The sequence below is a fragment of the Scardinius erythrophthalmus genome (genome assembly GCF_964197995.2).
Source record: "Scardinius erythrophthalmus genome assembly, chromosome: 7".
In the NCBI taxonomy this organism is placed as follows: domain Eukaryota; kingdom Metazoa; phylum Chordata; class Actinopteri; order Cypriniformes; family Leuciscidae; genus Scardinius; species Scardinius erythrophthalmus.
Window position 1 is genome coordinate 18,263,116 of NC_138227.1, and position 26,255 is coordinate 18,289,370.

At 37.7% G+C, this 26,255-nt stretch overlaps 2 protein-coding genes across 3 annotated transcripts; one reads left to right on the forward strand and one right to left on the reverse strand.

Annotated features, from left to right (window-relative positions):
- Positions 1–1,150: 1,150 nt before the first annotated feature.
- Positions 1,151–11,069, forward strand: sae1 (SUMO1 activating enzyme subunit 1). Of its 2 annotated transcripts, XM_081370250.1 has the most exons (9): positions 1,151–1,428; positions 1,701–1,812; positions 2,069–2,242; positions 6,010–6,155; positions 6,232–6,331; positions 6,444–6,549; positions 7,934–8,078; positions 9,177–9,246; positions 10,642–11,069. In XM_081370250.1, exons 1-9 carry the CDS (start codon positions 1,328–1,330, stop codon positions 10,732–10,734), a joined length of 1,047 nt encoding a protein of 348 aa, XP_081226376.1. In that variant the 5' UTR covers positions 1,151–1,327; the 3' UTR covers positions 10,735–11,069. The 2 variants fall into 2 exon arrangements, with proteins under 2 accessions (XP_081226376.1, XP_081226377.1); XM_081370251.1 differs by lacking the exon at positions 9,177–9,246 and having other exon boundaries at positions 1,191–1,428; positions 10,654–10,842.
- A 3,155-nt stretch (positions 11,070–14,224) lies between these two features.
- On the reverse strand, positions 14,225–24,913 carry bbc3 (BCL2 binding component 3). The gene is made up of 4 exons (XM_081370076.1): positions 24,716–24,913; positions 23,203–23,461; positions 20,183–20,364; positions 14,225–16,771 (listed from the first exon to the last, which is right to left on the reverse strand). Exons 2-4 carry the CDS (start codon positions 23,447–23,449, stop codon positions 16,670–16,672), a joined length of 531 nt encoding a protein of 176 aa, XP_081226202.1. The 5' UTR covers positions 23,450–23,461; positions 24,716–24,913; the 3' UTR covers positions 14,225–16,669.
- Positions 24,914–26,255: the final 1,342 nt, after the last annotated feature.

Consider the following 26,255-nt stretch of genomic DNA (forward strand, 5'->3'; position numbering starts at 1 on the left):
CGATCGGGCCATAAAGAACAATACATTATTTTTTGACCCGAGTCCTGACCATATATATATATATATATATATATATATATATATTTTTTTTTTTTTTTTTTTTTTGTGACTTCAGATTATTCAATAATAATAAAAAATATTTTATAATATATATCAGTTTCTTAATTGCATGCTTCTTTTTTGTATTATTTTAATAAAGATATTTTTTAATAACCTATATTAATAGTATTACTAAAATGAATTATAGTTATAATAACAATAATTGAAATAAGTCATTCTGGCCTGGGGCTCGCCATGGTTGTGATGTGAACCATTGCTTTAAATCGCCAGTAAACTTCAACACAGTAAGTCTGATATGCCTATTGACTCTGTGACATGATCAACTGTTCCTGAAATATAAATTATGTATAGTCCAGAAAAAAAGGCTATGATGAATGTTCTGTAACATGAAATAGTATTGGCTTGGTGTAAAACTGATTTTTTATTCATTTTTTATTTATTAAAAGGTCCTGCTTTTTAAAAGTTCCTGCCCTGGGAGCATTATTGTATATAACAGTTTTGTCCATAAATAGATATATCCCACCCATCATTAAACTATATTGTCTTGGATTAAAATATCAGTTTCTTATAGACTAAAATATGTAGTTGAATGTATATTGAGCATGCTCCTGGAAACAATAACTTAATGATATAAACAGTTATGTATATTCCAATAAACATAATATGTTATCTCTCTAAAAGGTTAAGACTATCACTATTTTGTAGATTATACTGTTCAATTTTGTTTAAAACGAAAATCAAGTGAGTATGATCTTCATATAGGCTATATTGAATAATTCTTTGAAAATGTTTAAAAATAAAAAATACACTTTATTCTTTGAATTTCTAATGTGATTTATGAGTCAATGTTATAAAGAGACTTATGTTCTATTTATATGTAAGTAGATTATAACACAATGGTATTTGGATAAAACAAAAATGAGGAAACCATATTCTTTCCTATTTCTATGGAGCAATTAAAAAAAAACAAGTCAGGGATGTACACAGTGCACAATCATTTAATTTGACTTTATAAGAATTCAAACATATATTCAATACATTGTGTGATGTATTTAAAAGCTTTAGAGTGTATCCATGTCCATTGTTGTGCTCTGAATTTGGCGCTTTTGCCCAACTCATACGTCATCATTGTGCGCCTTACGAGTATCTCTAAGCGGCACTTTTGTCCCATTGAATGGGCAGTGGAAAAAAACAGAGCGTAGAATATTCAAACTAACCTCTCAGTTAATTTCTTACAACTTATTATTAAAAACGGAAATATTTTGAAATGATTGATACCATCGAAAAAGAAGACAATATTATCAGCGAGGAGGAGGCTGCACAATATGATCGTCAGATTCGCCTCTGGGGTCTGGATGCCCAAAAGAGGTTTGTGGACGATTCGATAACGTACATAAAGAACACACGTATTCATGTTATTATAAGATATTTTTTCCACTGTTTAAGAATAATTCTCTAGCAGAAATCATAAACACGATAACGCATTATTTGTGAATCTTTCACATTCGTGCTTTTTGTCTGAAACAAAAATAGTGTATTAGGGCCACTCCACGAATTCATTTTTGAGCTAGTTGTGCATAAATAGTAAACAATATAATGTAACATAATATATGACGTTTATATAAATGTTGCATTTTCAGACTTAGGGGATCACGTGTACTTCTCGTTGGACTTCGGGGACTTGGAGCAGAAGTAGCAAAGAACCTTATTTTGGCTGGAGTCAAAGGACTGACTCTCCTGGACCATGAGCAGGTATTAATTAGACTGACTTAAAGGGTCACGTCATTCTGTCATCATTCTCTCACCTTCTTATTCATATTCTTCCAAATCTGACTTTTTTTCCATTGTGGGACAGAAAAAGAGATGTAAGGCAAAATGACAAGAAGTCGTCATACTTGTTTATTGTATGGAAAAGACATGCAATAAAATTGAATGGTGACTGAGGCTCATAACAGCACCTTAATAGCTACCTAACTAAGTTGTATTTTCTATGACTTCCATTAATCAGGTGACAGAGGAGTCCAGGCGTGCTCAGTTCTTGATTCCTGTGGATGCAGATGGAAAAAACCAGGCTCGGGCCTCTCTGGAGAGAGCTCAGTTCCTCAACCCAATGGTGGAAGTGAAGGCAGACACAGATCCAGTGGAGAGCAAGCCGGATGACTTTTTCTTCCAGTTTGATGCGGTGAGAGCCAGAATCTGTAGACTTGACATACCTAAAGCACACAAAAGACAGACAGACAATCTTTTATTATATTCTAAACTACTATTTGATTATTGGTCATGAGTGCCAGAATCTGTAGACTTGACATACCTAAAGCACACAAAAGACAGACAGACAATCTTTTATTATATTCTAAACTACTATTTGATTATTGGTCATCAAACAAATATTTAAGAGACAAAAGAGCATTGCAAATAAAATAGAATAGAATCATGCAAAACAGCATTGGACCAAATTTGTTATGCAACTTTACAGCACATATTACAAATCCCATAAGAAATGTAATAATTCTATGGAAAGTTTGATGGACAGGAACTGTCTTTTTGACTTGCTGTAATTTTAAGATGGATCAGGTGCGATAAAAAAACAAAAAACAAAAATATTGAAATTTAATAAGAACAAAATGTACATAACAAGAGTACATGTCAGGGGTAAGAAAAATACAAAAAAGAAGAGAAAGGCATTTTACAGAAAATAACTGTAGCCTACCTATTAAACAGCTGTATAGTTTCCCTTGCTTTAAGTTTTTACTTTTTGATATTGTTTCCAAAGATATTTTAACATCAAAATTCGGATTTTTTTTATCATTCCATTTTGACTTTATGAATATAGTAATGGGCAGTTCTAATAATTAATTCAAATACAAACACACTTTTTTTATCACCATCAGGATCAGGTGTGATTGAGGTTCATCAATGATAGATTGTTTTCCTTTGTGCCTTTCATGTCCACTAGATGTCACTATACACAATTGATCATTTTTGTTTAGGCTGGTTATATCTTCTTTTTTCCCTTATTTTCCCCTTAACCTCAGCGTGAACCCATCTATGAACAGCCAGCGTCAGATCTAGGCACAGACTTTTATCTGACTCTTTGAGTTTGGTCTTTTCCAAGCGTGTGCTCTTTTCCAAGCAAATGATATGTTCCAGGCCATATTTTCTATAAATCGGGACTCTGTTGTTGGCTGTGGAAGATGCAGTCAGCATACATACCTTGTTCAAAGCACTGACAGTCAGTCTTTCATCTTCTCTCTTTCTGGGAGCTGTCTGAACTGTCCCTCTGGGAGTGCTAGTGAGAGTTCAGGAGGAGGGGGAAGAGATGGTGGGACGCAGACAGAGGAGGGAGGGGGGTTAACATCATGTATATTCTCTTTCATCTGCTTCTCTTGATATTTTGTTGAGAAGTGCACAGAAAACATTGCGTGTGTATGTCTTTGTCTTCTCTTGTTTATGTGTGGTCTTTTTTTAACATGCGATTTCCTAATAAACAACACATGTTGTTTAGTAAAGAGATAGCCAACAATACACTGAATTAATTCATTGTTAGGACCTGTACATACATGAAAAGATCATTTGAGACGACACGTACTAGAAGGTTTTGTGCAACAAGTACAAAGCATTGCTAGTGCAGGTGCTGATTTTCAGAATCACAAATAAGTGATTTATATCTATGGAGGCCCATTTCTGCTACATAAGAACAAACATCATACTCATATTGATGATATAAAAAGTCACAATGATGAGATACTAAGTCATAATGATGTCATGTCATAGTTATGATGAAGTTGCATAATTTGTTTAGTAGTTATAACTTTTAAAATTATGAAGTCATAATTTTAGATTTTTATCTCAATTACGACTTAGTATGTCATAATTTTGGCTTGACTTAACATGCCATCCTTTAGCCCTTATGTAATAATTTTGATTTATTATCTCTTAGTATGCCATATATTCCACTTTTTATCTTTTATTCTCTTTATTTGCCTCCCGGAACACTAAGGTCTTCTGTGGAGATGTTTGGCTACCATCGATACATGTTCTCCGACCCCGAAAAGCATTATTAATTATAAATTATTTACAAAAGCATTATTTATTTTCTTATGGAGTGGAAATGCATAACATCAAAGACATGACATGATAAGGAAAAGAAGATTAATAATTCTGCCATCATTTACTCACTCTCGTGTTGTTCCAAACCTGCATGACTTACTTTCCTCTGTAGAACACACACGAAGAAAATAATGTACTGTTCATCCTTTTCCATAATTACATTTATAGTCCCATGACCTTTTATAACTTCAAAAGTAATGCAAAGTGCATAGAAGTTGTCCATAAAACGTAGATTTCAGTCTGTTCCTCACACAAAGCCATCATAGAATATAGTCATAGACCACTTTATGATACTTTTATTGTGTTTTTATTTATTTATTTATTTTTATAGTAGGCTAGGTTTACATAAGAAGTTGTTCAAAGTGACCTGGCTGGGGTGTACGGTTTGAAGGACTGAAGGTAGTGGAGGACTAAAGCCAAAAACTTAAACTGAATTAACGATTTGACCTCACGATTTATCCCTGTGTGCACCAAACCCATCTTAAGTGTTTGCTGCCAAAAAAGCTAATGTTTTTGTTTCATCTGACCATAGAACATTTTTTGGCAGCAAACACTTAGGTTAAACACTTAAACACACACATGGGTTTGCTTCATACAGGGATAAAAAAGTACCCCATGTGTAAAATGAAATACTCTGCTGTATTTGTAATGCTGTGGGCCTAATTTTCTGTCAGAGGTCCTGGACATCTTGTTCAGATACATGTCATCACGGATTCGATCAAATACCAACAGATAAAAAATCTAAACCTGACAGCCTGTTCTAGAAATCTTATAACGGAGAACAGGATGGAGAGATTCTGAATAGAGGAATGGTCTCTGATCTCTTGTCAGGTGTTCTCCAAACTCATCAGGCATTATAGGAGAAAGCTCAGAGCCGTTATCTTGGAAAAAAGAGGTTGCAAAAAGTATTTAATAAAAGGGGGCAAACAATTGTTCCCAACGTGTTTTGGAGAAAAACATTTATTTCATAATGTGATTTCCCCCCCACTTTCAATTAGTTTACTTCAATGAAAGGTTAGATTTTTGCACATTTTTTAAATAAAATATCAAAAGGATTAAAAATACAGATTTATTTTTTACAGCCATATTTGATCATATTTACCAAGGGGGCAAACACTTTTTCACACCACTGTATATTGATATTCCATCCATTGGGGCATGATTAGTTTCTTCTTTGCATCCTCTAGAGGTCACTGCTTGATAAAGATGTGTTCTTTGGAGTCGTCTGGCTGCCTGGAGGCACATAATGCTCACAGGAAGAATGTGTCAAAAGACAATGTCTCGCCACATGTTTCATAATGTCCCAGATGAACTTGAACAGTAGTGAAGGTGTTACTCCTAAGGGCACTACTTCATTGCAACAGTATTTCTGAGAAGTGTTGTTGGTATCCAGGTGTGGATTGTGTAACCTTTGGACATTTTTTCAAAAGGCCTGCTTAGATAATCAGTTCATTTCTGGTGTACTTTAAGTTATGAAGTGACAGATGATGTTCTGACAAGGGAAGTAAACAACCAAAATAAATAGTAAACAAACCCAATTCATCAGATAAAGTGATGCTTCAACTGTCCTTCAAGATACACCCAGTTAACGCATCGTGGCACATGCCATTGGTATATCAGATGGGTATTATTAATACGCCACCCCATTCTTATCTCAAACCCAAAATGGGGGGTGTGAGAGGTTTGGGACTTTGGATAAGAGTGCTAATGTTCTGGTCAGTTGTCGGTCATTGCCAAACTTTTGTTCCTCTAATTTCTGTTAGCAAGATGCGTTTTAAGGATGCATCAAGGTCACTGGTTTGAAAACAACCACATAATAATGCATGTTGTTTTGTTCAGATTTGTCTGACCAGGTGCTCCAAAGACCTCATGGTGCGAGTGGACCAGCTGTGTGCCTCCAGGAACATTAAGGTCTTCTGTGGAGACGTGTTTGGCTACCATGGATACATGTTCTCCGACCTCGGCCAGGAGCATCACTATGTAGAGTAAGTCATGAAACGTATATGAAAAGTGTCTGTGTGTGAAAAAATAATAATTAATGTTCCTATTCAAACTTGCCAGAGAAAAGCCGAAGGTGGTGAAAGGGTCTAATGAGGCCAATGACGGTCCTGAGGCGAAGAAACCGAAGGTCGACCCCAATGAGACTACAATGGTGAAAAAGGTTGGTGTGTTGGTAGATTTGATGTCTGTAAACTATGTTTTTTCAGTTTTCACTCACGTCCTTTCAAAGTTAAATGAATGCTTTAACTTTTCCCCTCAATCTCTTTATGTAGACTGCTAGTTTCTGCTCTCTCAAAGAAGCCCTGGAGGTTGACTGGACGAATGAGAAAGCCAAAAGCAACCTAAAGCGGATTCCTGCAGACTACTTTCTTCTGCAAGGTACACCTTTAGATTATTTAAATATACTCAAAATTCAATTAATCAGATAAAAAGAATGATAAAATAGGTGTTTCCTTCCTAAATTGTGGAATTTACTGATTGATCTTCAGGTTTATTGTCCGTACTATATTCCAGACTGTCTTTAGACAACTGTAGGATTGAAACGATTTGGAAAAACCAATAAATATATGTTACTGTTCAAAGGTTTGGGGCCAGGAAGATTTTTTTTAATTTTTGAGAGAAGTTTCTCATGCTCATCAAGGCCGCATTTATCCGATCAAAATTACAATAATATTGTGAAATATTATCATTTAAAAATAAGTGTTTTCTATTTGAATATATTTTAAAATGTAATTTATTCCTGTGATGGCAAAGCTAAATTTTCATTATCATTACTACAGTCTTCAGTGTCACATGATCCTTCAGAAATCATTCTAATATGATGATTTGGAGCTCTATATTATATTATATTGCTTTGCTGACCACTTGTGATCGTATCACCTGAGATGGATACCAGGTGCAAACAGGGTCTTAAGTGGTTCAGTTTGTTTAGGCGACTGAACACATTGCAGTTTCTTCCTGCAGTCTGTTGCACACCGTTATCAGGGGGAGGGCCTGTTGATCTGTGTAATTATTGTCAACAATTCTCTTTTTATACCAGTGCTCACCTGGTGTCCTCACTGAGACTGGCTCATTTTCCATCACAGGCTGTCCATGGCCAGTCATGTGCAGTGGCTCTCAAAAACAAAACATGCCACCTCCGCACCTCTCTATCATTATAACAGACTCTGACTACACCTCCGCCCCTCCCTCTAGTACATCTAGTATTACATTTATGGAAAAAATAACACTTCCTATTTGTGCACTGAAGCAAGACTTTAAATACATTTCTGTGCTCAAAAATACCACACGTCAGTTCAAACAGCTTTTGAGGAAGAGCCGTTTCCTCTGTCTTAACTCACTGATTTATTTGAGGTTTTATCACCCCAGTGGTGCGACTATTACATCAATGATTTTTTTTTTCCTAACCCTCAGATGTTTTCACAATCTGGAGAAAATTCTATAAAGAAATTCAGCTATGAAACCTGAAATTGTATATATGTGCCAGATAGAGTGAGATAACATGAATGAGTGGGTGCGTGTTTCTTTGATGTATGTGTGTGTGCTTCGCTGCCAGGTGGAAATGCAGTGGGCTGAGGTTCTTTGTGTTGTAGTTGGTGGGCAGTCAAAAAGGGGAAGTGATACTTTGGAAAATAGCCTAAAGGGGCTGAATGCCTTTTCACATGCTGCACGAATCTTCAAACTCGTCTTTCCTTTACTCGTCCTCTTTTAATGTGGAAAACCCACTCTTTCCCCACTCAGTTTCTCTTACTTCCTCCAACAGTGCTTCTGAAGTTTCGCACAGATAAAGGTCGTGATCCTCAACCAGATAGCTTTGGTGAGGACTCTCACCTGCTCTTGCAAATCCGCGATGATGTTCTCGAGACCATGGGCCTGAGCTCGGAGCTGCTCCCCAACACCTTTGTCAGGTATTTACTGACCCAGAAACTTGGTGTTCACGTTAAGTTTCTGCAGCATCTTTTTTTTCCTACCAACCAAGGATGTGCAAATCTAGTAGGTGAACGACTAGTTGACCAAGATAGTTAGGTCTGGTTTCAGGTTCACCAGACCCTGACCAGGTTCCTAAGTAGACAGAGTGCAACGGAATGGAACTGAATGCAAGTGTTTTTAAAAGATTAATTATTTTTAACTAGTGAGAGGCAGGCATGGCATTTAAAAGAAGAAGAAAAAGGAGAGGCAATGTAGCGTAGATATTCTCAGTTTAGCCCAAAGTGTAGTTCATTGTACACTAGGGTATACATGCTGCATTCACCATAGACACATATACACAGGTGCCTCATTTTCAATGGGCTGCTATATGTAAGCCGTCATATCAGAACGGCGTGAACACTCAAGAGCAGTTGACTGCGTTTGCAACCATAAAGGTTGAGTGACAACAGCATCTGAAATGTTGGTCGTACCAAGATGGCGGACATGTCAACATGTCTGGAACAGTCGAATGTGGCATCTGCGTATATATATCCATGGCATTCATGCCATGTTGTAATTACTGCAATTACGAGATAATAACCCATGATCTTCACGTCCTCTGACTCGGTATTATGAGCTTCTATATCAACACGATCAACGGCAAAATAACTTTGCTACGGTCAGGTGGTACAATGTTCACAATGTAAAAGTCGGAGCTCTCAGAAAATTCACAAAGGTTACATGTTGTAATTACAAGTTCTACGAGGGCGTGAACGCTTTTTAGCGCAAAAACTCAGGTCACAATTTTTTTTTTTTTACAAATTAGTTGCGTAAAGTGGTTAAGAGAAACACGCAGCTTTAGTTTAAATGAGTAGAAGACATTTTTATCAATCATAAATGGTGAGAAATAACACAATGGACAAAGATGAAACTTTCTAGTGTGCATGTATCGAGCGCATGTGTTCATGCACACTATCAAATGGAGTATATGCGTTCAGCTGTTCGGATATACTAAGCTACGCATAAAAACTGAATTGTACTTTGTGCTTTTCTCTCCAAGTTAACTACAACTCCCGGCTTGTGTTTTCTCCTCACAGTTACTGTTTCTCTGAGATGGCCCCAGTGAGCGCTGTTGTTGGAGGTGTTCTTGGACAAGAGGTTGTCAAGGTGAGGTTTTGATCTATTTACGTCTATGAAAAATACGTACCGTTACAGGTACTCCCATTGCACCATCTCTGAGCCATATCCCCTCTTCCTCCCAAGACACCTTCTTCCAACTTGGTTGAGTTTACAGCTTCCGTGGGTTATCAAATGCACCCCCTTACTCGATGTTTCGTCAAATTTAAACCCGACGATGTCAGCATGATGCAGGCACTCCTTCGCATCCCTCAATGCTCTGCCAGCTAACCACTTGTGACCTTTTCTAACCTCAATGTCCGCTTGACGTTCTCTTGCGTCTTTACTGTCTCACAGCATCATAGCCTGCCGTGTTTTTGTTACCTTCTACTCCTCCACCACTGATTTTACTGGCAGCTGCAGCTTGCTGTCTGTGCTCTACAGGCCTATGGAGCAGAAGCTTTTCATCTCCTCAAATTGTTGTTCATCTTCCTTTCCACAGTAGAGATGGGTATCTCATAAACAAGCAGTGGCCAGAGCAATCTGGGTAGGACCCCATGCTGGTATCCCCAGGCCTTATACTTGCCTAAAGTCTTGATTGTAGATTTGTTTACTGTAACTTTTACTGTTCCATTTATACATGAAATGAATACACTTTTTGCTTTTTCTTCCTCCATATTACCTTTCATTCTGGTTCTCCACAAAACCATCCGCTTTCACTAGCTGCGAAAGTGACTTTTCTGATGAGGCACAGTGAGAAGCGAATGGCAGCTGCCCTCTCCATCAGAATCTGGGCTAAATCCAAAAGTTTTATCTGTTGACAGTGTGTAAATGCCAGAAATGACGAGGTAATATTCCGGTCACTGATGAAATCCAGCGGAGAGCTGCTGAAATCTTCTAATATGACTCCATAAACTGAACGAGATTAAATAAGACAAAGCGTAGTGATGTAATCAGTCAGTCCAGAGTGGATAATTACACCTGGATTATGGGCATAAAGAGGATCTCCTGTTGCGTAGGCCACGTAAAAACAAAAACCCATTCCAGTTACACACAACGGAATACAGTAAATGCTAAAAGTCAATTTCTCTCTTAGAGGGTGATGTCATAGCCCGGGCCGGGATGCGGCGGGGTCTTTGTGAGGCTGGGGATAAGGGCTGTGTGGGGTGATGGAGTGAACGCCATGGTCTCGGAGGCGGTGGCTGGGCAGGCCTTGAACCCACATGGCGGTGGAGTGAAGCCAGGCTGTCTCGCCATCTCCCTGCATGATGAAACAGGCTGCAATTCGCATATGGCTCTCTGTTCCTCGCTGCCCCTCGCCCATCAGTCTTCATCGCCACAACAGAGAATGTGTCCGACGCATTCGATCAAAGCACTTCATTACAGAATTGTAGGGCTGTGGCGTCTGATGTGTCTGAAGGAGATATGTTTGCATGTGTTTGACAGGCGCTGTCTCAGAGAGATGCTCCTCACAGGAACTTTTTCTTCTTCGACGGCCTGAAGGGCAGCGGAGTGGTCGACTACTTCGGATCCAAATAAGTGGCCCCCAGAGAACACGGAGAGATGTGTGGCGATGCATGTGTGCTCTCGAAACACCATGGACTTCATCCTCTGCCAGTGGCCGCAGGCATCAAAATCTGTCTTTTGGACGCCACACACCGACTGATGCCAAGAGCAACGAGAACATTTTGTCCACACGCTCTTAAATATTCATGCACACGTTTTTCAGCAGGGTTATGTGATTTCTACGTTTTGTATTAAAATATAATAAAAGGCCAATGGAAATAAACATGATTTGGATTGTTTTGTGCTTCTCCAGTCATCGATTTCAATAATTTCCTCTAATGTGTTGCCTAAGGTCTTTTTTCTATGCTAAATTGCAAAAAAATGAAGCAAACCACTTTAAAGGGAATTTGAAATGAATGCAGAAATGTCTAATGCTCCCTTGAGCAATTTATTTCAGAAAATTAAACAACACAAATCATCCCATTCCCACTCTGAAATGAGGCCGGGTGATTTTTTTTATTTTGACGCCTGTGTAGTGAAAGCCTGAGGCGTATTTTGACGTATCTTGTCAGGTGTAGGGTTTTTTTTTTGGGTGACGTGCGTAACTGGAAGTTCTTTTATTAGCTCAGCCCCAGGTATGTCATTTACTGGACTGGTACTGCAGGGTTTATAACCCTGAGGCAAGTAGGCACTCATATGTTTTGACTTTTATGATTTCATAGAAGGAAATGATCCTGCCCGTCCAGTTATAGCCAAAGAGGAATGCAAAAGAACGTAATGTAACTTTCGATACGATTGATAGTTCATCCATGTGCTTAAAGGGGACTTTACCTTATTCACCGTATCCCTCAGAGTTAGATAAGTCCATACACCCCCTTTTAATCTCCATGTGTGCCGTAACTGTCTGACGCACCCACTGCTAGCCTAGCTTAGCACAAAGACTGGAGGTAAACGGCTCCAGCTAGCATACTGCTCCCAATAAGTGACAAAATAACGCCAACATTTTCCTATTTACATGTTGTGATTTGTATAGTCACAGCGTGCACAAAAAACAAAGTCACATGAGACACAGCCATCTTCTAACCGTATAGTGGGAACTATATTCTCAGAAGGCGAAACACTGCTACTTGGGCGGAGTGATTTACTCCAACTCTGAGCGATCTCTCTGCTCCTCACCACGGGGCTTCTCAGGTGCTGCGAGGTGAGCAAATCACTCCGCCCAAGTAGCAGTGCCTTATTGTCACCCTTAGTCCCAAAAAGTCGGCGTGTTCCTTTAAGGAAACTACAGCCTCTTGTAATGGAACAAACAGTACTAAATGCGTCACATTTGTTTGGTCACACATGATGTTGTGACTGTGCTGCAGACATGCAAAATCAGGACTTCAGGCCTTAAATGGAAAATAAACGTGAGCCTTTAATGACAACAGCATGGGTGAGTCATTCTGAATCAGATGAGGAGACTGGTCAGACTGGTTGAGCAGGTGCTTAGTGGGAGTGGCAGCAAGTCCCGTAACCATTCTTCATTTTTTAGGTTCAGGGAATGCATTGACAGTGGAAACGTGGGTTACTGGGTACCACTAATAGGCCATACTTTTTGAAGATTCTTATCATTGCAGGTTTAAATCAGCATGGAAAAGATTTTTAACTGTACTGTGCTAATAATAACAAAACAGCTGTTAAAGTTCACTGAGAGGCAGAACTCCTACAACAGACAGGATGTCTCTACCAACATGTACATGCCACAGTCTGGGTATTATGTCAAAATTTTGATTTAAATACAAGTAGGCAAAAACAACTTTATTAAACAATTAAAAAACTTTTTTTTATTAAAGTTAGCATGAAATTATGAAAATCTGTTTTTCTGAATGCATGTTATTTAGCTTATTGTGAATTATTCATCAGTGCATGTTTATTTGTTTACCTTTTCGATCAATTTAAAAAATAAATAATTTAACTCAATCTTGCAGTGAATTAACAGACTTCTCTCATTAGGAGACATATGACATATGCTGGACTTCTCCAATCATTTAGTCTTTCTTACTGTCAATCTCACGTTCAGATCTGCCTCCATCCATTATGATCCATTTCAGTACTTCACAATACAGAAGAAAATATCAAAAAATGACTTTGTAAAGCAACCTGTGTAGTCAACATTTTCTTAAAGTCCTAATGTAAGGCTCAAACATGAAACTGATACCAATACACCGGTTACCTGAAGGGGTCAGCAGCTGATTTTATATTGTTGTTTAATGACAGACCATTGTCCATTTGCCACTTGAATCCAGTTGGTCCATCTTCAGCAGTAGTTGCATCACTTAAGGTCAAAGACAGTGTGATGACTCACAAAATGTTTTTTTTTTTTTCACATGATGAATGACTATAATTATGGACAATTACAATTTATATTCAAATGGATTTCATTGGTTGTTTTAAACGTGTAAACAGTACTTTCCTTTTCTTGGAAATGTCATTGAGAGTACAAGTATTCATTTTAAATGGTGCTCAAGTACACGTTCACCAAGATAATGAAGCGTACAGTAATGAAGTCCAATTCCTTAAGTACTTCACATCGCTGCCAGTGCCAGTAGTGAGAAATGAAACAGCAGTCTCAGCTGTTAAGAGACCCTGAATGATTAAGATCCACTGCTCTTTCTCTAGCTGAGGAGACGGCAGGATTAATACGGACTCTGCGTTAAGCTCATCATTTTAATTAAGCAACCTTCCTCTTATCATGAAGGAGCCCAAGGCGAGACGATCTTACTTCAGAACAGATGTGTTGCTCCCAGCTATAAATGCATAACCATGTGACAGGATAAAGAACAGTCTCAATGATCAACAACCCTTTTAGGAACACTGGTGAAGCCTGAATGAGCCTGCATGGGAAATGTTCTGGGCACACGCAAATCAGAGGATCCCAATCTATCACGTATTGTTCAGATAAGACTCGTGGTTTTCTCAACACGAGTAGTCAAACAGTCCTACACTAAACATGCATGAGAAAAGGTTTGTTCTGTTCATTTAATGCAGGCAGATTATCCCTCAATAAAAAAAGAGACAGAGAAGGAGCCGAGTCCCCCTGTTGAATATTATACTAAACTAAGTAGCATTTTAGCCCTGGCCTATAAATTTATGCATATTGTAGGCTACCACATGTATTTGTATTTGTTTTGATTTGATGGTTGCAATGCAAAGTCATTAAAATTATCGTTATTGATGTACAGCATCATATACCTCTAAATTCAATGTTTAATTTGACTTTGTTGTGGGAGGGGAAATGAAACGTATAGCTAACTTAATTTTGTTAAATGTTTTTTGAACTTTAGCATTTGTTGAAGTTAAATTAATATTGTGTTTAATAAATCTGTAAAAAAAAATATTCTAATATAATTGAATTGGCTTTACTGACAAGACTTTTGAACAGCCATTATGGCTAGTTTTGGAAAATTGGTGTATTTAATGTGTCAAATCCTTTTTAAATGAGATTGAGGATGTCCGTAAAAAACAACAACATCAAAACACTTTCGCAATTCTTGTATTTATTGAAAATGGTAAGGAAAAAAACAATACAAAATCAATGTAAAAATGTACATCAAAAATTCCAAATGACAAAAGTACAAAGTTAGAAAAATGAGTCTGACGTGTTTAGTGTAAATCTGACAGTACAAATAAGGCCTTTCTGCATCAGAGAACACTTGTATTGATGAGAAGTCACAAAGGTGGCCACAGGAAGGAGGAGACCACACAACTGTTTCACAGGAAGTCATGAGACAGGCAGCCACAGGAAAGGAATCTCTGATCCACAATATGCCATGAAAACTCTGTACCGGCATTACAAAGCCAATGTAAACAGAAAGGAGTTTTCCCAACGACTGGCCACAGTTTTTCAAAAGTGGTTTCTGAGGGAAGTGCTTGCAACCAACAGTGTTATTATCTGTATAATGCCCAGACAGAACTGGATCTGACACGTTGATTCATAAGCCATATTAGGACGGTAATTGTTTATCTTGTGGACGTCTAAATAAAAAATATATATATATTTTTTTTAGCATGGCACAGTGATAAAACGATTTATTAACGTTCTTCTGTGATCATATGAACGAAGGAGCGCGCGCTCACGTGGTCAGTCGCATGATTGTATGCTGTAAATAAAATGTCGTATGCTTGAAATAATATAGTTACAATGGTTTTCGGTCTTATTCTTGCTATTTCAAGCATATGATATTTTATTTACAGCAGACACTATGTGACTCACCATGTGTGAGCTGCACGTTCCCGGTTCGTATAGGATCACAGAAGAACGCTCATCCGTCGCGAATAAATTGCCATCCGAATTTATCACTGAGGCCAGGTGCCATGCAAATGTATTTCTACGGACGTCCACGAGAAACAATTACAGTCCGAATAGGGTCATCAAATTTATTTCTTTAAGACTGGTTATAACTTTTTTTTTGTACATAAAAACGTAGATTGAAATATGGCATAATGCCCGCCCCTGGACTAACTGCTAGTAGGTGATACTAGATCTTAAGACTTAACATAGGCCTAATGTCTATGTTTATGCAACTGGCCCCTGGATTTGGACGTCAATAAAATCACAAACAAACCCATAAATGCTGAAAATAGCTTATGTCCCATTGAGAAACAATTACCGCCCGAAGACTGCTAGAGAACCAACTTTTCAAGTATGATTGAAGTTTGGCTCAGTTTAGTTCTTTTTGTAGACAAATAAGTTACAGCAGAAAATACAAATGGATTTTTCTCACAACCTTCAGAGATATTTGGTCCATAGTACACAACACCAATGAATATCTCCATGCTTATTTAATCCACTTGAAAAATTAATATAAATCATAAAAAAAGTACAAATGATGGACATACGAAATAAATTAGCTTGTGCTTCTCAAATATTTATTTGAGAATTATCTGCGAAAAGTACATTTCATGGGGATTTTCAATATTTTTTTTTTACAGGACTCCAGATAGCCTATATAAATCAAAACAAAATGCAAGTAGAAATCCACTGGATTTTAGAACAACTGCTTCCAGTGTTGGTCCAAAAAATGTTTCCAGAACAAAACAAATCTCAAACCGAAAAAAGGAACTTAATGTTAAGTACTTTAAGGTCATTTCATCAAAATATACAAAACACATAAGAAACAAAACTCCCTGTTTATTCTATCCTGTCCTTTTTTTCTTCACAAAATATGTACATGTTTAATCCATACAAATATTAACACTGCTCTCCAGCCATTTTGATAACTAGTGGTCTGGCTTTCCCACAAGGCTTCCAGCCTCACTCCCGTACCTCCATTGGAGGTGACCAATCTTTGAATTAAGTGGCAAATTTGTGTCCCGAAGTGTAGATTCAGGTAGGGGGCAACAGGGTCGGTTTACCCGCACACCATCTGCTGATTGTCCCTGATGGCTTTAGTAAAGGAAGGGTTCAAAAAGGCTGTTAGCAAGGCACGATCCAACTGTGCTCCATTAATATAATATGTGAGCATTCCATTATCTTAATAATTATCGTCCGTTTTCCATTAATGGTGTGCGGTTGCGTGCCCTGCGCCACTGGTGACTGATAGTGCAGCGCAGTTATTGCTCCTGTAAGGCGGCTGAGAGGAAAACCCATGACACATAAACTACCTCTGGCCCCGAGGCGCTGTGCAGATCTAATCACTCTGTTTGCTTGAGAGCGACCTGGGCTTACTGTAACTTCGCAGCATTGCAGTTAGTTGCAAAGGAGTATGCAAACGCGCCGAGAGCCACGCACTCCTACTGACATCTATACCGGGACACACGCTTCAGTCACTATGCTACATGAGAATCCATGAAAAAAAGATGTACAAAACAAACAAAAAAACACAGATTAAGAACCAAACGTGACATCTGATCCTGCAGAAAAGTCCCAGAGTCTTTAAGTGGTCGGCAGGAGAGCGCCTGCGCTCTTCCTGTGACGTAACCCGTCTGTTTATCTGAACCCGTCCTGGTAGAAAGCATTGATGGTGTCGGCGATGAATGCGACGAGCCCGCGGTACAGGCCCCTCCAGTTCTGCCAGCGTGGGTCAGCATTCTGAAACAAAGATGAGAGGAGAATGAGCTCATCATGTGTTTTATGCAATAGGGAACATAAGAATCACTAAAAACCTGTTTTTGTACATTGCAAAGCACTCAGGGACTGTAAAATGAAACAGTCGACCTACTTAGATTTCAGATACTGCTCTAATCATCTGCCTACTTTTGTGAAAAAGAAGTACACTTAGCATACTTTTAAGAAGTGGAAATAATGTACTTTAAAAGAATATACCTTAATGGGAACTTTCAAATGCAATGATTGGACGAACATTTTTTGGTCCTAAGACTTCCACAGAAAATATATATATATTTTTTTAATATTTAGGCGACTTCTATGATTAATTTCTATCAGGATGCGAAGAGACTTTCAACCAGTATAACAAAAACTGTTTATGAAAAACATTGCCCACCCTCGCTTTATATGTAATTTCATAACTATTTCTATAATCTTTGAAATATGGTTAAAGTGTACAGCCAAATGTACTGACAAGCATTTATATTAAACTAAAATATACTTCAATGTCATTTCTGTTGAAACTTAGTACATTTAATATTGAATAAAACACTACGTTTAAAATTATACTCATGCACTTTACATGTGCTTTTATTCAACACATCAAAATAAGTGTACCTCTTTAAAGCATGATAAGAGATTATTAAAACATTATGATTTAAAATGTACTTCAAACGTAAAACTTGTTAAGACGTGCAATAAAGTCATGAAAGTGCACTCTCTTTTAGTACACTTAAGTGGTCTTTTATATCATTAAAATTATATTATCTGCAAAATACAGCTTTTTTAACAATATACTTGAGGTTTGAAGTACACTACAAAGTGCACATTCAATACTATTAAGAACTTCTTTTAAATAAATACTATAAAAAAAAATTTGTCACAATGGTATGAAGCAAATGACTCGATTTGAGGTCTGTCTTAGTTCCTTCCCCGTTTGGAAACTGAATTTCGAAACTTTTGCTTTGTGTAATTATTAGCTTTTTCCACCTCTTCTATCCTACAGCGGCCGTGAGGCAATTGCTTCAACTTTTGTGACGTTGATGTGTTTGAGTGGGAGTGAGTGTCAAGGTTTATGTTAGCACAGATGTGTACGTGTGTGAGCACAGACACAAGGTGGGGTGAGGCAGTCTCAGACAGACAATGTCTGCACAGAGGAGTCAGGAGAGGCAGCACATTACTCCTCAACAGCTGCTATGAGTCATCCGCTAAAAATAACTCTTCATGGGGGGGGGGGGGGGATCAAGTGAAAGAGGGAAAACAAGAGAGTGACAGTGGAAGAATGAGCTAAACGCAGAGAAAGGTGCAAGATGGGACATATGGACACAATATTGAGGCGGTCAGGGTTACTACATCTTTCAATGCATATTTAAACGTTTTTGTTACTACAGCTTAAACTATTATGCTGACGAACATGTTTATTTAAAAGCTAATTAAGTTAAAACAAAATTTGTAAATTAAGTTAACATTGCTTCAAATAATAACACAAGTAAACAGTACTAAAGAACAAATATATATATTAAGGAGCTGTGTGGTTTTCTCGTCAATATTGTTGCTTAAATTATTTTAATGACATCATAGACAACAGCATGACTTTAAGGCTTCATTTACGTGGCACAGATTCAATATTTTGGAACACATCCAATCTTTTTGCCATCTGTTACTTAGACAAATTAAAAGCTGACAATGACTTATATTATGTAAGATTTTAAGAACTAATATACTACATGAAATTACTATATATAAATATTATATTATAAAATAAAAAGATTTGAAAGTTTGAAAGATTCCATGAGTAATATACTATATAAAATGTATTAGAAAAAAATAATAATATATATATATATATATATATATATATATATTTTATATAATTAAGTAGTTTAGTATATTTTCTAAATATAATAAAAATATATAATAATATATTAACTGCATTAATATAATGAACCAAAATAATAATTTATTAACAAATTATATTTCCTATAGATAATAGGAAATTATTTTTTAAAGACTATTTCCATGATTAAGATGCTATATAAAATATATTATAAAATATATATTGAATATAATTAAATAGTTTAATAAATAAAAAAAATATTAACAAATTATATTTACTATAGAAATTAAGTTTTTAAAGATTTGATTAATTTACATTAATTTCATGAACATTTTGATGAGGACAAGTCCCACCATCAATAATTAGAAATGGCCAAATTGTCCCCCACCCCATGCAAACCTCAAATATGGACGTTTTGAATTCAAAATATGCATTTATGATTCATGTAATTCCTAACTGAGTGTGACGAGACAACACACGTTTTACGTTTTCGACCTATTAGGCATACAAATAAAAGTTCAAATTTGAATTCAAAGTAATTCAAATATTATTTGCAAAGAACATTTTTAATTACACCTAGAACTTCTTTCACTGTTCTCTTTCTTTATGCTTTATAAACAAAAATGCCACCCCCAATGTTCAAGACATGGTTACAGCCTTGAGTCTAAGAGAAAGTGTCTGGACAACTGAAGGGACTAAAGAGGACAGAAGAGGGCAGGAGGAGGATCTATGGTCCGGCGGTCTCACATGTTGCGGTGAAAGAGAACGGTATTGTGAGCATGCATACAGTAACAGCACAATCACACTGAGCTTTTGTTGCACTGCTCTGTTTAGGGAAGTCCCTGTCATCTTCTTCTGCCGGCCACAGTAAACAGAGCCTTCATCCAGTAAAAACACACTGGTATCAGAGTTCAGCGAGGCCACACGACAGGTCGCAGACTTTCTGCACATGACCATGCCGGCAGCTGCCTCAACGAGACATACTTGTTTTATAGCATCGCGTGTGTCAGTGCAGGTGTGTTAGCATGAACGGGAATCTGGGACGAGTGACTCTTACTGAAAAAACAAAACAATTGACTCTTACTGAAAATGAGGAAAGTGGCGCACACACTTAAACATAGGTAAATCAGAGAGCGGAGAGGCAAAGCAGTGACGTCATGTGTGTTTGTCTGAGGAAAGGAGGGGGAGGTGGGTTCGGTGATGGGGGGGATTGGCCTCTGTTTACTCCTGCTCGCTTCACAGACTAGCTCCTCACGCGATACAACAGGGATCCAGAGCGGGGAGGGGGAGAGAGGGAGAGAGGGAGAGAGGGAGGGAAGGTTATTAAGTTCAGCCACAACTGGAAACTCGACTCCAGTCACAACACTCACTACAGGATTGTGAATATCATATTGATCCATTTACAAGAAGACCCACTGGAGGCTACATTTGTGCACGCCCTGCCACACTCGCTCATATTAACAAACAGACAATGCCCTGTACGCGCCTGTTTACTTTACCGCACTTGATGACGCTTCGGCGTATTTAAACTGTTGCAACTAGACAAACGTGATCCTTACCCTCTGAAGAAAAACAGCATTCATCTCGTCTCCGATGGTCCTCAGCTGTAAGGCCACCCTCTCGACCGCCCGCTCCTCTAGCCTGGGGTCGTCCTCGGCGGCAGAGCTGCTGGACGTCGAGTCTTCTGAGGAGCTCTGGCTGTCTGCTAGCAGATCAGGCAGGGGAAGTTCCTGTTCTGTACCTAAATAAAAACAATAAGAGTACAAATATTATATTGATTGCACACAATTCCCTGAATAGATGAGTGTATATATATATATATATATAGATTTAACATTTCTTTATTTATAAATGTTTAATTGATAAATATCATTACATTTTTGGGGAGGCACACAACATGAACTGACCTTGTCTTAAATAAAAAAAACGTGTGAAAAATATGTTTGTTGACATTATTGACAGTCATAAAAGTCTGCAGGTGTCCTCTCTGTATGATTATCGTATCACAATCTGCATGTTTCTGTGTGTTGGCACACAGCACCACATGATTATAATTTGGTAGACATCAAAAAAAAATATATTTAATAAAAATTATGAGATTTTTCTTCACATCACCCTAACATTTTTTTACTTTTAAAAAGCATTAAAATAATTAATTAATAGAAGTTTAATTAGGAAATAAAAAATCTATGGAGGTCCGCGGACCCTCCTGATGACGAAATTTTTGTTACCTGGACGGCTGAAGTATAGGCCTACTTTAGGCTTTATTTGAGTTCCTCAACTAAATTCAACACCACTTCTGGTTGTTTAAGATTACTGTTTGTATGCAATTGTATGCAAATGATCCACTGATAATCGTCATTTGTTGTCATACGATCTGGTAGTACTGTCAAACTAGTACCTAAGTTCATTTAGAGTTACTACTTGGAGTAAAATAGTGCCACTGGCACAAAACTGTGTTCTCATAACAAAACTGAGATATATGGGACTGTTCCACTGTCTGCCACTATTTAACAGGCAGACATGCAAAGGAGTGGATAATCTAACCAAATTCAGATTCAACAGAGCTTACAATAGCAGTGAGATTTCATATGCATTGGTGAGCCAAATTCTCTATTTGTTTAAGTAACTTTTGTTAGCATCTGATGTCATATGTCGAGCCGCAATGTTTGTTTTGTTAGGTCATGTTATGTTCTATTTAACTTTCACATTGTGTTACGGTGGCTTCAATACTAATCTGATTAAATATATGACAACTCATCATCTTTTATTGATTGAATGGAAACTTCAAGTCCTTAGGTGACAGCAGGAAAGCAATAATATGTATCACCTCTGAATAAGTACTGCTATTTTGACAAGGCATAACATCCCGCCGCTTCTTAAAAGTCACCATGAAATCAAAATGGGCAATTCACATTTTTTTGTAGATTGTTTTTTATAAATTATTTATCTGTACACATTTTTTTAAAATTGATGTGCCCTCATAATCTTTAATCAAAATTACTCTCCCATGAACAAAATCAAGTACCGCCATACATTTTTTTCCTTATTCAAGACGCCATTTCACTCGGATACTTGTCACAATCCCAGAGTTCACCAGTCATACCCACGGTTGCAAAGGGGCTGAAACTTTCCAAAAGTTTCAGAAAATTCCCCCAAAACCCTGAAAATTTTAAACAAACTCTGGAAAGTTTCTGAAAACTTTTTGCAACCCTACTGCTTTTGGTTTAGACAGCTCACACATGCATTTTAGTCTTGGACTAAACATGGAGGAGAAGAGATTGTTGAATTGTTGTTTTCTGCACAAAAAGTATTCTCATCGCTTCATAACATTAAAGTTGAACCACTGTAGTCACACAGACTATTTTAAGGGTCGTTACAACCTTATCTTAACTTTCTGGGCTTTGAAAGTGGTAATAACGTTGCAGTCTATGGGGGGTCAGGAAAGCTCTCTCGGATTTCATCAAAAATATCTTCATTTGTGTTCCGAAGATGAACGAAGCTCTTACGGGTTTGGAACGACATGAGGGCGAGTAATTAATGACAGAAATTTTATTTTTGGGTGAACTAACCCTTTAAGTCATGTCTGTGAAATTGGGTAATTCATAATTACTTCGATTGTCTTTGAAATAGTGTACTTTTACAGTGTACTGACGAATGCACTGACAAGCGCTTAGAATTGTATTCATTATACAATGTGAATGAACTTTACTGTAATGTTTTGACTAAATATATATATATAAAAAAGACTAAAATGAATTGTTTGAAATGCTACAAGTGAATTTAGGCACTGCAGCATTATAATGTACAGTATGAAAAATGGATATTAATTTTGAAATTTACTAAAGATCACATTTAACAGTGTTATTTAACGGTGTTTTTAAAGATTAACTTTAAGTAAGCATATGATAAATCTTTTTCTCGCTTAGCGCACTGAGAAAATGCCTCCGCAGAGGGGATTAGTGCTGCAGCCATGAGAATCCGCTGATCCTCGGCGCAGGTGACTTGAGAAAGCGGGAGTGCTGGGTTCTGGCTTGTTGCCAGGGTAACTGCAAGCCGGTGCAGCCTGAGCTGAAATCCAGCCATTGGTGGACAGGAATGAGGGGTGGGCTGGGATAGGGTGGACAGTTGGAGGACAGGGAGGGACCAGGGATAGGCTATCAGCCAGTGAGGAAAGCCTTTAAGGAGGAGTGTCAGCAGAAGTGTCAGATAAGGTTAAATGATAGCTAAAGTTAGTTGAAAAATATGAGGAATAGAGAGCGGAAGGAGTGAGAGAAACCACAACATTGAGACGATGCGTGATTCTCTGTGACAGGCCGCCATTGTGGACTGAGCGGCGCTTGACAGGAAGCCAACAGCAAAGAACATGTCTAAACATGTCTGAGCTCTCTCACTGGGGAGGGGAGGGGAGGGGAGGGCACGTCCTGCTCATTGGTCCTGCTGCATTTTAACCCTTGGAGTCAAAGCCATTGATTTCGTCTTCTGAATCTCATTTAAATATATTATGCTAATGATTTCCACCACGCACATCACATAAACATCATTTCACAAGCATGATCTCCATGTTGTAACGCCTTACCTGTAATATCCCTGAGTGGACAGTCCTGCTCCAGGACACTGTCTGAGCTGAAGGCATCTTGTGTTGGGACGAGGGGTAGTGGTGCGGAGACAGCGCTGGTCTGTGTGGCAATGGTTCGGTGCCGGTGGCAGGTCTGAACGATGCTGCCGTTGGGCCAGGCATCCTGACGCAGCACCTCCATCCTGCAGCTGTTCGGTGCTCCGGGGTTGCAATCATCCACCCTGCTGTCCATCTCTGGTCGGGCCATACCCCTTACAGCCTTCACATGAGAAGAGCAGAAAAATGTTATAGAAATGTTACCTGTTTGAACGTCACCTGGTTTGTTTAAAAATGCAGCTGGACAAAAATGACATCATATGTAATCGCATGCAAATTTTAAGGGGAACACTTTCAAAATTATTATATAGACCAAATAAAGATTACTTTTTTTTTTTTACTCATGTACACTTTATGGAATTAATAATAATAATAATAATAATAATAAAGTGTAAGAAAATCAACAAGAAAAATGATTGTCTGACCTAGCAACCTATATTTTGAGCGTCCACAAGATGGCAGAAACTTGCAGCCTCGTGCTCACGAATGTGTTTGTAAACAAATCCGTGCACGCGATGTCACACACTTCTCGCGCGCTTTAACACAATCTTGCGCTATAGCGAGTCTCTCTGACACTCAGTGCATTTAAAATGCTTAATTCCACTGGAATACATATTACATTTTCCTAATTACGACACTGACAATGATTTTATCAATTTTTCTCAATTGGCAACAAGGGCATGTTGTGAACGTGGAAATTATGAAGCGTCGGAAAAGTGGCACCTACAAACGCACAGCCGGTGACTTGTCGAGTGATGCAAGGTTAAAGATTTGAAAAGGTGGAAGTTTTTGGAAACTGGCAGTTCTTTGATATACAGCGTAGTTTAAATGCTTGTTCTATTATACAAATAGCCGGTTAATATATGTAAGTAGGCTACTAGAACATTAGCTAAATCACTTCTTCCAACATAAGCAGATAGGCTAGTTCTGTTTTGCAACATGGTAAGTTAGCTGGTTTTTAGCTGGTCTAAGACGGTCCAGGCTGTTTATTTGTTGGTTGACCAGCTACCAGTTCCAATAAACAGCTTGACTGACCACCTGGTAGCTGGTCTAGCAGCTTGCACCTGAACAAACGAGCAGACCAGCTAGAAACCAACTGTATTTTCCAAAACACAGTTTCCATCTTAAACTGGAATCTTTTAAGTAGGGGAGGACAACATCAAACCCCATTTTTACACAAAATGTAAAGAAAATGGCAATTATCTACCTGATCTAACATGATAAAAAAAAAAATCTAATGATTTTTATTACCTAATGCAGTCTGGTTGATTCTGTCATTTAAATAATATGTTTGTGCATAATTAATGAGCAGTAATATGCCACATCTACTGGCTGCCAAATAGGTCATTTTCACCGATCACTGCAAAAAAACAAAGAGATGCATGTTCAACAAAAGTAAAAACACATTTACGCTTACCTTCAAAAATGTGTTGCAAGTAAGTAGATGTTTTTCCAGGGTTGTTATGCTCTGACACCAGATATGTGTCGTGCTTCAAAAAGACTTAGTGAAATGTCCGTTCATGTTATTCCACAAACTGCAGGAAAGAAAAAGTGTGTCAATTCATGGGATTCGTCATTGGCCGTGTGCTCGTGAGGTTGTAAACTGTATGGTTATGATGATGACAGCGAGTTGCTTTCACTCCCGCGAAGTGCTCGCTTTAGGCCACACCCTCTTCTGAGAGTCTCATAACAAGTCCTGACATGCTCATGAGGGGCGTGGCGAGTCATATAAACACACACACACACACACACACACACACGAGCAGTCGAGACAGCACAGGAACCAGCAGCCCTTACACGCCCATTGTTGTTTGTTTATTGGCAATAGGAGTAGCGTGCCTGTAGTATGTACTGAGTGTGCTGTACTGAGTGTGAGATCTTGTCGATGATTGTCATTCTCTCAGTTGACTACGTACTTAGAATTGTTGTTTTGCATAGAATATTGCATAGAGCAAAATACAATAAAGTGGCATCATATAGTAAAATATAGAACAGTGCACTAAATGTGCTTTTAGAAAAAGCAACAAGTTAAGTTCAGTGTGAGTTCACACCTATACTGCCTGAAAAAATAGATTAAATATGCATAATTGTCATTTTTCATATGCATTTAAAGGATCCACACTTTAAAAGCTATGATTACATTTGACATTTGACGTGATACTAATAGTTATAGCCTACATATCTCTGCTGGTATTCTAATGCCATTATGTCATAAGCCTATTAAACATGGCTGACTTGCCACTAATGTAGCCTACACTATAATGTGACAAATTGCTAAATAGGCTATTAAACATGCATTTTTATTTGTTATTTTTTGTTTAAAACTGTTAGTTCGAAATTTCACGTGCAGTAGCTTAGACAGTAAATATGTTGTTTGGTTTTGTTTATTTTAACACTGAGGAAAATGAAGTGAAACCTCTAAATACATGAAATATGAAAAAATATAAATTAAAACTTTTAAATGTTTTGTCATATTCTTTTTTTTGTCATATAGCCTATCAGTAAAATCGGATTTCATGTAGGCTACTTACGTTTAATATCCTATATGCAGTGAATATGCACAAAAATATTGCCGTTTGCTATAATAAGCAGCATTTTTTCCCTCAATAACATTGTTTAGTTTCTCAGACTTATTATTATTAATAATATAATTATTATTATCATATCATTTAAAAAATATTTTTTTATTGTTTCCTTCTTTGCGATTTGATACATCATGCTAATATGCTAATATGGCTAATATGCTAATTTAATAAGTGTAGGCCTATATCGTTCAACATTCACTTATAAAACATAAAAACTACGAAATAATCACCAAGTCTATAGGCTATAGTGAATTCGTTAGTCTTTTGCATCGATGCACAGCTCTGATAACATGAGCTAATAAATGTAACTATGCTAATTGAATACGGAATCCCCCCGTTTCTTTTATCCCCTTTGACCTTTGTACAGAGAGC

What these genes read in the sequence shown, in the direction of transcription:
- sae1 (XM_081370250.1), top strand. Translation starts at nt 1,328, where the DNA reads ATGATTGATACCATCGAAAAAGAAGACAATATTATCAGCGAGGAGGAG. An exon ending in TTTTCTTCCAGTTTGATGCG is followed by an intron (nt 2,243 to 6,009) that starts GTGAGAGCCAGA and finishes TGTTTTGTTCAG; the next exon opens with ATTTGTCTGACCAGGTGCTC. An exon ending in CTCCCCAACACCTTTGTCAG is followed by an intron (nt 8,079 to 9,176) that starts GTATTTACTGAC and finishes TTCTCCTCACAG; the next exon opens with TTACTGTTTCTCTGAGATGG.
- bbc3 (XM_081370076.1), bottom strand. Translation starts at nt 23,449, where the DNA reads ATGGCCCGACCAGAGATGGACAGCAGGGTGGATGATTGCAACCCCGGA. An exon ending in TCCACTCAGGGATATTACAG is followed by an intron (nt 20,365 to 23,202) that starts GTAAGGCGTTAC and finishes GTTTTTATTTAG; the next exon opens with GTACAGAACAGGAACTTCCC. An exon ending in ATGCTGTTTTTCTTCAGAGG is followed by an intron (nt 16,772 to 20,182) that starts GTAAGGATCACG and finishes TCTTTGTTTCAG; the next exon opens with AATGCTGACCCACGCTGGCA.